Below are 13,749 nucleotides of genomic sequence, written 5' to 3'. Positions count from 1 at the left end.
AAGAAATTTTTCACTGTGAGGGTGGTGAGGCACTGGAACAGGTTGCCCAGAGAAGCTGTGGATGCCCCATCCCTGGAAGTGTTCAAGGCCAGGCTGGATGGGGCTTTGAGCAGCCTGCTCTAGTGGGAGGTGTCCCTGCCCATGGCAGGGGGGTTGGAACTAGATGACCTTCAAGGTCTCTTCCAACTCTAACCATTCTGTGATTCTATGATTCTTGACAGAAACGAGTTCTTGCCACACATCTGCCAGTGTATCATAAACCTTAAAATAAAGACACTAACAGTATATTAGCAAGTGTATGTCCAGCAATGTGTATCAATTTTATTTTTTCTTTCCAATTTGCACTTGAGAAGTAATGCCCTGGTAAATGAAAGGAGCAGATCATACCCTAACACACACTTTTCCAAAGTGTGTGTATAACTATGGATGTATTATTGACACTGTTAATATTCTGTGTGTTGTTTGAAGCCCTTTTCCTACACACTTAAAGCAAGATCAATTGTGCAGGAAAAGGACACCAATTTTGAGCAGAATTCTGCAGCACAGAGCTTACAACAGGGTTTCTGACATACACGAGACACTCCAGGATGTGTTTACCACTATTGTTATGTTAAATATTGTAGCAGAGATTTTGTTGTTATTTGGAAAACACCAATTTTAGTTATAAAATCTGCAAAACAGAATGGGTATTTATGGTGGTAATATATAGTGCGTGGTATAGAGGACAAGACCACAGAAATAAGGGTGATACTTCAGACGCCAGTAAGTGCAAGCGAGTGAATATATAGCGAGGATGGATCACACAAGAAAAGATGGGAAGAGCTGTCAAACCACTAGTTATGTTTAGGTAGGAAAAAAAGCCTACTATTTAATGAAAACAACTTTTCATTAGTTACAAACAAGCCATAAACACTTGTTTTGTTGATTTTCACTTTGTTTTCAAAGTGCTCCACTCCCTTTTCTGATGAACGAAGCCCAGTTTAGCCTCAGAATAAAACCTTTTGATAGAAGCAAGGAGCTTTTCCACTTTGAAACAATGGGGAAGTGAAATATAACACTAGAGGAATCTGAATTAGATGGAGGTCGTGACTGCAGTACACTTACCCTACGCTACATTTACAAAAAAAAAGACTGATTTATAAAAACATGCCACGCTTTATTATACAAGCACCACAGTTTTTTAGAGCTACAGCTGGATGCATATCTTTGAATGGAGAGAAACGGAAGATGCTGGTGTTCAACTATGTGTTAGGTTAGATATCAAACCTTCCTTTAGAACATAACAATATTAGAATACAGACATGTATATGATGAGGACTTTAAATCCAATTACTGTTCAGCAGTTTCCACAAATCAGTTTCTATCGATCTTGTGAAGTAATTTAAATTCATCAATTTATCAAGTAATTTAAATTCAGTGAAGTAACGATGGCAGAGACATATGCCAAAAGCTTCAGGCAGAACTCTACAATTTTATTCCAAAGTCTGCTTTGCTGAAAATGACGTATTTTGTTTTCTACTTTTTTTTTTTTTTTTTAACGAGTATGAAAGAACTATACGGCATGTTGCTCACTTGGGGTCTGTGTTTTACAAATTGGTAATGAGAATGCACGATTGCTGAAAGTTAAAGGAGTACTAGGCTGAGTCCAGTTAGACAGTTTGGTGATAAAAACGATATAATTAATTTTCCCATGACATCAAATTTAGGTTGTATCTGTGCAATCTCTAACACAAGGCTCATTTTCCCTCCACTGTTTGTCATCAATATGTCCATTTCTCTCAAGAACAAAAGTGCATATAGTTGATATATAGCTTTGCGACCAGATGCTTCAAGAACCTCTGGGGTATCACTCTGTTGGCCTCAATTTTTATCATCGTGTCCTGAGGAATTTCATCCAGGCTTTGAAATTGTATAAGGAGCAATTCATTCACTTTTGCTTTGACCAAGTATCTGTGAAATAGACGTGTACTGTTTTGTGCAGTCAATTTTACCAGCATACAGTGGTAGTGAATACCTTGCATGACAATGTTCATCAGCGACGAGATGAAGCCAGTGCCCACATCCTACCCTAGAAGAAGACCACCATGAACACAATAGGTTTCTGCCTTGTCCATGATGCCCATATGTGAGTCCTATCCCACCACAGCTACTGATTCAAAGATGTTTGGCTCCTCAGTAAGAATATTCCACTGATGCACCCACCTTCTAAGTCATTTCACAGAATCACAGAATAGTTTATGTTGGGACTTGCAGCCCTCTTCTCCAAGCCTGTATCACTGCATGGGGTTGTTGTGACCCAAGTGCAGGACCCAGCACTTGGCCTTGTTGAACCTCAGACCATTGGCCTCGGCCCATCAATCCAGCCTGTCCAGATCCTTCTGTAGAGCCTTCCTACCCTCAAGCAGATTGACACTCCCACCCAACTTGGTGTCATCTGCAAACTTAGTGAGGGTGCACTTGATCCCTTTGTCAGGATTGTTAATGAAGGTATTAAAGAGAACAGGCCCCAATACTAAGCACTGGGGAACACCACTTGTGACTGACTACCAACTGGATTTAACTCCATTCACCACCACTCTTTGGGCCCAGCCATCCAATCAGTTTATTACCCAGCGAAACATACACCCATCCAAGCCATGAACAGCCAGGGCTTGCGGTCCTCTTTTTTGCACTACTTCTTCCTCTTAAGATATTGAAGTCTTACCATCTCAATGATGCTTCTGACTCACACTTCCCTGACACATTCTTCTTTGTTTGTCATTATCAAGCCCAGTAGAGCACCTTTCCTTGTCAGCTCCTCAATCACCTATGCCAGGAAGTTGTCAAAAATATACACCAGAAATCTCCTAGATTGCTTGTTCACTGCTGAGTTGTCCTTTCAGCAGACACCAGGGTGGTTATAATTTCCCCATGATGTGTGTCCCTTCCAAATCAACATCTGAAGCAGGAGAACATTGACAGGCAGCAGCCCCACCTTGACTACTATCAGCAGGATAGAGTGTCCTCTGTCCACAAGTTCTCTGATATTTTACCTCTATTTTTGAAGAAAGTCTTCCCATAGGAGATTCCACCTATTCCCTCCAGCTGAGAGTTTTCACCCTCGTTAGCCCTTGAAAAATGAAACTATGATCTTGCCCTCTCATTACCATAAAAATGTAGGCTTTTGACATCCTGAAAACACAATGGCACTGGCTGCATCAGTCTGGCAGCGCCCTGACAAATGCTCTGATAAGTGTCAATGACATCTTCAGTGGTCACAGCATTCTGCACACTTGCTTCCAGCAAGCAAAGGAAGAAGCATTATGCCTAGAGGAAGAAGGTGAAAACAGCCCAGGCAGAAGAAGTAAGAAAGGGTGAACAGGGACAGGCTCAACAAGGACATTTGTCCCTTGCAGTCCTAATAGGTCCTGTAGCAGAGCCCTAGCAGAAGCAGCACAATGCTACTCAAGAGCTGGTATGCTGGATGACAAAAGAACAGTGTCACACACTTTGCCATGGAAACAAGGCATAAAAACAACCAGAAGGTGTCTGCTTTTAAAGAAAACAGCACAGGTAGAAAGACAGGTCAAAAGCGAAGAGAAAAAGTAGTTTGTGTCACGTATAATCTCAAAAATGAGAGGAATAGCTAAAGGAGAGGAAAATGCAATGCATCTGAGCTATTGTATCTTTCAGATCACATGTCCATGGAGACTGTGGTCTGTCCTTGGTGGAGGCTCTTCTCTGAAAAGCAGCAATGACTACATCCCCCCATGGAAGCAGCATACTCTGGCCTGGCAGTGGGATCCTGGTGCTGGGTACTCCGCTGATCTCTTGTTACCAACTGCCCAGCCTTCCTGCCCTCCCCTGTGGTGACAGAGACTTCCTTCCAGTGATGGATTCTCCTTGGTTGATTGCAATGAAATGCTTTAAAAAAGCTACAACTTACTCCACCTGCAATGTACACTGCATTCTTGATAAACTATGGGATGTTGTTGACAGTGAAACATGGCAGTGCCCTGACTCCTGTGCCACTGTTGTAACCTAAACCTGTAAAGAGTAGAGGGTCAATAGAGTGTGGGGGACCTGTACATCTTACCCAGAACCCCAATGCACTGCCCTCACCCTTACTCACACTCCTTTTCTCCCCATCCCTTTGCATCTTATTTCAGAGATAATCCTCCTTCAGAGTTAAATTTTCCTTTTTTTCTTTACCAGTGAGAAAATGCAAGCCAGTAATCCACCACACACACTACATAGGCACACATACGTACTTATATATACATAAAGTGGTTTGGCTGTTTGATGCCAAAAGTAAGGGAACTGTTAATCGTCCTGTCTCCCTGCTGCCTCCTTGACTGCTAGTGGCAATCGTACCAAAGTTTGGGAGGAGCTGCCTGAGCTAGGCCAGCTGTCCATACTGGGGACATCTCTGAGGCACAAAACCCTGCGTCCAGCACTGTCAGTGCTTCTCTTTTCTGCCCATGCTAAGGGCACCTGGAGCCTGGTGTTACAGCGGGCTCTCTTATAAAGGGAGAGTGCTGATCCTCCAAGGTAATCGTAGCATTCATGATGAAGGAGCAGGAGCATGCGTACAAGCACGGAAGAGAGGGAAGTCTGGGATTTAAATACAGTGAGTTGTTCCTGCCCTCAAATGGCTTTTTTTTTGCTGCGGCATTGGAGAACTCCATCAGAATGACGCCGTCTGCACATCTATGCACTGTGCAAATGCTGGAAGAAGTGGTCTACACAGCAGCAGCTGAATCACAGACAAATTTAGTGAGCTATCTGGAAAAGCCAGCTAGATATTTGTCTAAAATTACTTATTTCCAATCAGATAAAGTATACCTGGAATGTCTGCAATAGAGAAATTTACTGTGCCGTTTAAATATAAACAATATAGACAATAAACCAAAGCAGTCATAAATTATACAATCATGTGTAATCTGCTTAATTTGTAAAATAATAAGTGATTAGGTTATTCTATAACAATTGCCAGTTTCACTCTAGTACATACAGTAAATTAGGCTGTGAAACTATGTTTTCACATAATTAATTCGTCTTATGCGTAGAGATTTTCTTTCTTGTTAACCAGGGTTTTGATTTTCAGTCTATGCCATTTCATAAAAGTGCATAGAAGAGAAGAGAAGAGAAGAGAAGAGAAGAGAAGAGAAGAGAAGACAAGACAAGACAAGACAAGACAAGACAAGACAAGACAAGACAAGACAAGACAAGACAATTTCAGCTGGAAGGGACCTACAACGATCATCTGGTCCAGCTGCCTGACCAATTCAGGGATGACCAACTTAAAGCATATTATTAAGGGCATTGTCCAAATGCCTCTTAAACACTGACAGGCTTGGGGCATCGACCACCTCTCTAGGAAGCCTGTTCCAGTGTTTGACCACCCTGTCAGTAAATAAACGTTTTCCAATATCAAGTCTGAATTTCCCCATTTGTAAAATATTGTTTTAATATTTATTTAAAAAATAAAAAAAATCTTCAAAGAATCACTTCCAAATGGCATATTTCTTATTTCATTTTGGCTTAAAGTCCTGAAAAAATTAAGGTGGCAAGAGTAAATGTACATTATTTCCTTTTAAAAGTTTCAAAGTCCAAAAGCAGGAGTCATGGGAATAATGCTAAGGCTATGAATCAAGAAAACAAAATCTAAAGAAGCAAAATTAAGGTTAAAGTCCGTAACCGTTTTGCTAAATGGTATGCAGCATTCATAGTCCACAAAATCAAATGATGAAAGGCTCCTCCACTAAATGAGGGAAAATATGATAAGCTAGTGGTAAAATAGTCATTAAATTTTACAATAAATATATGTCCCTTCTGTGTACGTACTGTCGGGTGCACTGAAACAGATGAAAATAACATTAGAAGACATTCATATGACATTGTTGTTTAGACAGACTGAATTGTTTTAGGGAAAATGTTTCTTGTTTTCCTCCTTTACTCTGTTTTCCTGAATTTTCAGTTTTCATGGAAATGCTTATTTTTTTCTTCTATTCTTCTATTTTCCTGAATTTTTATTAGATGGATGACTTTTAAGTTTTTTAAGCAAAATCAGGGGTGGACATTGTAAATAATGCTTCAAGGTAGAGCATTTCCCCTTACAGAAAAATACTGTAATTATATCTCTGTTACCAAATCAGTAACCACTTTTGGTTAATGTTATACTATTTTCATATGCATATAGAATAGATATTGAAATCCATTTCAGGTGCGCTGAGTACAGCTCTTTGTGATAACTACAATTTAATTTTAAGTGATGAATTTCAGATCCCTTTCTTGACTTCATTTATATAAAAGGTTTATAATAAGCATTTTCTAATATTAAAATTTCTTTAAAATAGAGTGACAAAATTAATTATTTTTTAATATACATTCAAATAGCTTGTGATTGGCTAATGCACTGTAAGTAAGCAATCAAAATGCTGTAGCTATGAAGCAGTAGGCATAAAGCTGCTGTATTTATAGGCATATAATCAGGTAAGTAAATAAATCAGATTTTAGATACTAAGGAAGTGGGTTCACAGGACAGCTACTTCAAAGGATGCTGATCTCTTCCATCTCTGTAAATGCCTTAACCTGTAAAGCTATGAAAGTTACCAAATATCCAGCCACAGCACTTCCCACAATCATAAATGCTGTTAATCTGGTCTTTTGTTGACAATGAAGCCTACTCCTTTAAAAAAACCAACAAACTCCTGCAATTATACTACAGCTTGCAGGTGTATGTTTTCTGTGTATTTGAGATTATCAAAAGACGTTTCTCGTCACCTTCTTTCCATTCCCTTTTAAAAAATTGGTTTAGTGCACTTCTACAGCACTTCAGTTTCCATAATGGCATGGAATAAGGCTGTGTGACTTTTAGCTAGAGAAACCCCAGTAAAAAGTAGCTACATAAAACAGATCCTAGAAGGAACAGAAAAAAAACCCACAAATATTCTATTTACAATGTGTGAATATGTCTGTTCATGGGAATATAAAATTTAAAGCATCACTGTATTACAGCAGTTCTGACTGCTTAAGTGTTTATAGCTAGTCATTCCAAGCAAAAGTAATCAGTAAGGAAATGAAACTCTTAATACAGTCTATTAACTTCTTCCTGCTAGCATTCCATGACACAAGAAAGATGTTGCTTTTTTCTAGTATTAATGACAGATTACAAAAAGAGCAAGAAAAAAACTCTCTTTTCATACAATATAATTACACATATTTTTTAGGAGACACATAACTTAGATCTTCTTTCAGGATTAGACTAAGATAAGTGAGAAGACTTAAGAACTTCCAGAATTTTGACATTTTCATTACCTCCAACTGCTTGGAAAATTGATGCGGTAAAAGTCCACATGGGTTAGAACACATGAAGACATAGTGCTTTTGAAAATCCCATTCCAAATTTTGGTAGGCTTATATGCCATACAAAAACACATACAAGAATTTTACCAAACCTACAGCACAAATTCCTCACTTCCAAAACTAGGAAATGCCAGGATTTGTCTGTGTGATTTTAGTTTTTTCTCTTGCATTTCTGATTCCCATGTTTTTGTATGCATATATGGCTTTTAATATCATGGTCACATACTTCATTTGCCTCCAGATCCTCAAATCCTCAGTGCCCAGAATACACAATGAAGAACTAATCAATATTCCTTTTCATCTCTTTTATTCAATATTAATCCCAAACACCATTGATCTTTTGGGACTCAAGAACAATAGTTTCCTGTAAAGTCTGGAGGAAAGATCTAAGTCAAAAGCCTTGTGACTTTTCTCTTTCTCTTCTCTCCTGTTCCCTTCCCCTTTTCGTTCAGCCCTTGCCTCAGACCCATTTCACCCCCTCTCAGATCCACTGTTTGTTCCACTCCAACAGAATTCTCAGGTGGCTAAGAGAGACTCTCTCTTGCAGACAGCTCCTTCAAACAGCGTGACTTTCAGACGCCGAAGCAGCGTGTGCACAGGGGAAGGTGTGGAAACACACAGCTGAGGCTGGTGCCAGAGCAGGACTTGGGCAACCCAGGGTGAGATGTGCTTAAGCTCCACACTGTGAGTGACACAGGAACTTGCCCTTGCATGGCATGGGGCCGTGCCATTAACCCGGGCATAAAGGGAACAGAACACACTCTTATGCTGGGGATAGTAGCCTCCATCCACACCAAAACTTTGTAAATCTGGCTAAAGTCTCTCTTTGTCCTTCTGTCTTAATATTGACACACAGTAGCTAGCATAACAGAACGGTGGTGACATGAAACAATTTAGTACAACTTAAAACCAAGTTTCCATAGGTTTTTAGTTAGTTTGCTTGTTTTTCCTTAAATAAGGCTTAAATGTGTTACAAAGCTCTGATACGTTTATTAGCCTATTCAGTTGCCCTCAAGGGGGGTTTCCACAGTGCAGCGACCAGCACGTGGCAACCCAGGCTGAGCCCAAAGACGAGCATACCACGAAGCTATGAAGTCCTTTGCAGCAATACGCATTTTTACCTGTTATCCAATGCTTAACAACTACATAATATTATCTTTTTCAGGTTATCTTAATAATGAATACTGTTCTTGCTTTGTATGACGCAGCTCTCTTAAACCTCTATTACATTATATTTGCATAAGCATACACACAGAAGTCTGCTATAAAATTTCGGTTCCAACTCCTACCAGATAAAAAGCATAGGGTCCTGAGCATAAACAGTACATAAACGGACATATATAGACTTCAGGAACACAGAACAGAACTATCATTAAATATATGTGAACATATAAAAATATGTGAATAGTTGCACAACCCACACATATCCACTAGATTCTGCAGAACAGCATAAAATAATGTCCAGGTACAGAGGTGATGAACAGGTGCTGCACTTATTTGTCAGTCAGAGGAGCTGTGAGAGGCAGGAATTAAGGGTGTAAATGTGAAACAGGAAGAACAAAGGGAAAGAGAAATTCCATGGAGACAGCATGGCACTGGTCTGCTGACCCAAGCAGAAAAGGGAACAAGTTGTAAATTACTAAAAAAAAAGAGTTTTGTAAAAAGGAAGCTGTGTTATATAGGCGTTAGTGCTCTTTCCACACCACACAGAGCTTAAAGTATGAATATACGTTAGATTTAAATATAGATATCTATGCAACATGTTAGAAAAAATCCTTTACATACAGTTATTTACACATATGTGATTAGATAGACAAATACATGTATCACTAACCAAGATACTCTGTTGATTCTCATATTAACATTTGCGTATGTATATATCATACTTTCAAACATTTAAAGATTTTTTTTCCACTGTTTACTCCTTTAAAACTCATAAAAGTACTTATTGAGATGAAATTCACTTTTAAAACTGCAGAGACTGCTGCATGCCTAGGCGAGACATGATTTGCTGGCTCATAATTATCTTTTCTGTGTCTGTTAGAATCACTGATGCATTAATTGCTTATCAAAATTTGACACAGTTCATGAGTCACTCTGAAGATAAAATAAATAAATATTAGTGAGCCAATTTCAACAGAATTCATGTCCTCTGCCCCTTAAAGCTGAAAGACTGTACTTATTAACTACCAGAATTAGGTCTTGGTACCTAATGTATGGGTAAATATGAAATATCCTCAAGCCATATTCAGCAAATCAGAACTGACTGACTAGATCACCATGCTTCAAGGAATTGATCCATCATAGTCTTGTTTGACCAAATTATAGATCAAAGAGAGAAAGGACCAGTTAGTTATAGCACAGAGATTAATTGAAAGGTATGTCTAAATGCACAGTTCTGATGCAGATTCAGTGAAAAATTAAATATTTAGTTTTTAAAGTTTGGAAGTGATTCTATATGAGAAGATCTTAACACAATAGAAGTAAACACTTGATCTTCAGACAAACGCATTGGCACAAAATAACATCAAATAAGAAATCTTAATATCCTTACATCGTATAAGAGAAAGGGAAACGGAAGGCATTAAGTTTTCAGGAATATCAAAATATAAAGCATTTTATTTTGGATCAATCTGAAATTTTCATTAAGCCGAAAGACTGGGTGGAGAGCTCTTCACCCATTTAATTTTTTACTAAAGTTGAGTAAAATATACTATTTTGGAGAGTAAAAACTTTCATTCGAAAACATGAATGTGCTAAGAGACTTTTAATTCTGGACCAATGCCAGTTCACTGTTGAAAACCCAAGTCTAAAACTTTTCAATGACCAGGATCAACAGGAAACAGAAGCCCTTCCCTTAAATCTTTACTTTATTATTCTAGTCTGTTTCTGAAAATTGTAGGAAAAAAAGATCCCTCAAAATCTGAGGAGGAACAAGGAAAATCCCTGAAAGGGAATTGTCTCTCTGAAACACATTAGGAATTTAGATGACAGGCATCAGTGAGCCACCTTTGAGCCAAACTGTTAGTGAAAAACCTTTAAAAAAAAAAAAAATCACAGTTTTTCTCAAGGAAGTTCAGCAGCAGGAGATTCTGGCTAACGCAGCTGGCTGCTATAAAGCAGATAAAATGGGAAATTCATAGAAAAGGGCAATTTCCCTGTTACTCACTGACTGCAAGCAGGATGAAGAATCTATTTTAATAGACTGAGGGTAAAACCAAAGGCACCTCCCCAGATCAAGATATTTGACCCAGCTTTAAACCAGAATATGTCACTGTCAGTGAAGTCTACATGTAAGAATACATAGGAAAATATAATTGCATAAGGTATCATGGATTAACTATAACATAGGAAGAAATAAAATTTTGTTACTTACATCACCTTCATAAATTCGCAGATACACTAATTCCTTTCTAATGTGTCGCTAAATAATGTGTATTTTCCCCAACAGTATCTTAAAATTATTCACTTCATGCATTCACAGCTAACACAGCTCTCACGTAACTTGCTTTTTCCCTTAAGTATAGGAAAGGAAGGATTTAGTTCATGTTACAAATGAACTGTTCTATTTTCTCTGAAACCTACACAGTTACGCAAATAATGTATGCAAAGTCATAGGTTCTTTAAGACAGGCCACTGGTATCTAAAAGAAGGATTGTTTAAATTTATCTTTATGTGCATATAAGATAACAATGAAGTGATTAAGCAATTTACTTATGTTCATGAAAAACATTTTTTGTGTTCCTAAAAATTATTCCCTGTATGTCCTATAAGAAGTTTCCAATCTGCAAACGAATACTATTGCTGAGATTTAACACTCTCATTTACACAAATGTCAAACTATTATTCAATTCTGGTTTTATAGAATATTTGTGGAATTAGTTTTTCACCAGATAATTTACTTTCCTTTTGTTAATATTTTAAGCTTCCAAACTTAATGACATATTCCATTGTTCACCCTTGTTCAGTAGAACTTAACAGATGCAGCTGTAAAGTTAAACCTTGAGCTATTCAGTGCATCTACCAAAAATGTTAACTTCTAAATAAACAGGGTGAAGGAATAGACTTTTCCATTCGATTGTGCAACAAAAATTCTCACTCAGCAAAATTTTGGAAAAAGCAGTGATTTCATGGGAAATGGGAAAAGATAAATTCCACAGAACAATTATTTTCATTTTGAAAAGCCTTTACTGTAAATGCTGACAAAATGTTACATCTCCACTTGATGTTAAACTTGTGAATAAAATATGGGAAATCAGCAGGTCATGTGCATGATTAAAATCAAAACTGGTAGTGCTGGAAAAATGCATTGTTGAATAAAGCTGAACTTTATATAAACTTTATATAGTTTATATTTTTTATATAAACAAATGTGTTTATCACCATAAGAACGGCCAAACAATTATTAATTATCAATGTTACTTTCCTTAGTGTCATGTTTGCACCGAGCGTAGTGGATAAAAACAGCTTCTTACCTGCTCAGATAATTCTGGTCCATTGATACGAGCCTGTACAAGGGCATCATTAACAAGTGAATGAAAGTTTAGAAGCACGTGCTCAATGTCATAGGTCCCACTCATGGCGCTCGAGAGCTCCTCCATGGACTGAATATATCCTCGCCAATGAAGATCAACTTCTGCCATGTTGGCTAAGCAGCCTCGGATGACGTTGAGGCAGTAGCCCATGCAGGGCTTACTTAACGTCAGCCCCTGGCAATGGGGGCAGTACTGCATTCTCAGCAAAGCTCTGCTGCAGTCTTTAGAGAAATGCAGATGATCTGTTGTGTTGATCACTTCGATCCCCAAATTCAGAGCCTGCAAGAAAGTCCGGCTGGGTAACAATGACCTTCCCATTTGTCCTATGGCCTTTTTGGGAACGTTACCAAAGGGCCTGATGTCTCTTCTCGCCATTCGGAGGCACTCCGCATATTCCACGGAAATGTCAGTCGGGCCAGGGTTAATCACGTGGTTGTAGACTACTGGAAACAGGGTGTCAAAAAATCTGTTGACGAATTCCTCTGTGCTAACATCTGTGCCAAATATGAAGAGTCCAACATCTGTAAAAAACTCCTGGACATGTGTAGTAGCCTCGGCAGCCATGTTTCTATATGCATTGCAGAAAAGTGTGCTTGTGTAATTCTCAGCCAGTCTGATAAGCATTTCAAAGGTTTCTGTAATAAAAAAATAAAAACTTCATTATTTTTAAGGTTTAAAACCCACAAAATTCGAGTAAGAATTAGAACAATTACATCAGGACAATTTACATTTATCCAGAATGCATTTTTGCATTAGAATTTACAAAGAGACAAACTTCTTACAAACTGTGACAACTGCATTTTGTATATAGGCAAACACCTTACAAGTCATGTTACAACACAATTAATAATCCATGTTTTCTTGGCAGGAAATATTAAACCCAGACTAAAAAAATATAAAAGGAAATCAATTGCAAGCTGAATTATTAAGTTACAAAACACAACAAAGCCCTGTTGTACACCTGTCTAGGTGTATACATACATAAACTCTCAGCTCACGACTCCTTCTGCAAGGTGCAATAGAAAGTGAAATGCTCTCAGTCACTCCAAGCCATTCCTATCACCATCCTAACGGATGGGCAAAAGTAACATTAAATAATTGAAACAAGTCTTCCATTCCACTAAAACTCAGCTTTTAAAAGACCAAACGGTTTTGTCTTCTTGTCTTCCAAAGGAAGGAGCTGCACCAAACACGCACGAGAATATGCTTTTAAACAATGCTGTTTGGTCTGGCAATTGCTACGGTCAAGCAAAGTGATGGAACGTGCAGAATTGCCCTCCTCGGGCACGGTGATGGATACACCCTCTCTAACCCTCAAGATCTCCATAACTGGTAAAGCCTGAATGGATAAACTTACCTTTAGTTTCATGTGTTATGTGGCAATCCTTAAGCACACTGAGTAATTTTTAATAAAAGTTAGAGTACACTGGAGAAGTATTCACTCCAGACTTGATCTATGATTTGCAGGTAAGGAAAAATGCTGGTTTTCAAAACAGAAAAACTGTTCTCATTGAGGGATTTCCTTGATCTGCCCGAGAAACTTGCATTTCACAGAAGGTAAAGGAGCAATAAATAGATCAAAAGGAAACCTACCTCAGAACTGAGGAAAAAAATACATAGAAACACATATTACAAGTATTAACCCATGTTATCCACTGTATGGCTATGACGCAGTAACTTTCTTTTATTCATTCAAAATTTGCAAGTTCTCATGTATTTATTTTTTCACATTCCTTTTTTTAATGTGACTCTATAGAAATAAAGTTAGGAGAAACATAAAATACACTTAATACTGTCCAGGCAGTAAATGTTAAAAATAGGCAGAATCAAACAGTGTCAAACTATGTCAGGCAATTACAGAATTGCT

The 13,749-nt window shown here is 38.1% G+C and overlaps 1 protein-coding gene across 12 annotated transcripts in view; it reads right to left on the bottom strand.

Moving 5' to 3' along the window:
- The window catches only part of GPC5 (glypican 5), a 738,578-nt gene that overhangs the window by 607,247 nt on the left and 117,582 nt on the right, over nucleotides 1-13,749 (bottom strand). For all 12 annotated transcript variants that reach the window (XR_010071268.1, XR_010071272.1, XM_063336223.1 and 9 more), the window contains exon 3: nucleotides 11,823-12,517. Coding sequence is in view for 10 of the 12 variants with exons in the window: in XM_063336223.1 (XP_063192293.1) it covers nucleotides 11,823-12,517 (695 nt within the window). In the remaining 2 variants the exon portion in view is untranslated. The remainder of the gene's footprint in view (nucleotides 1-11,822; nucleotides 12,518-13,749) is intronic.

This window comes from Chroicocephalus ridibundus, chromosome 1, assembly GCF_963924245.1.
Source record: "Chroicocephalus ridibundus chromosome 1, bChrRid1.1, whole genome shotgun sequence".
NCBI lineage: Eukaryota > Metazoa > Chordata > Aves > Charadriiformes > Laridae > Chroicocephalus > Chroicocephalus ridibundus.
The sequence above is the reverse complement of the archived record's forward strand: the minus strand, read 5'-3'. Positions and strand labels throughout refer to the sequence as shown.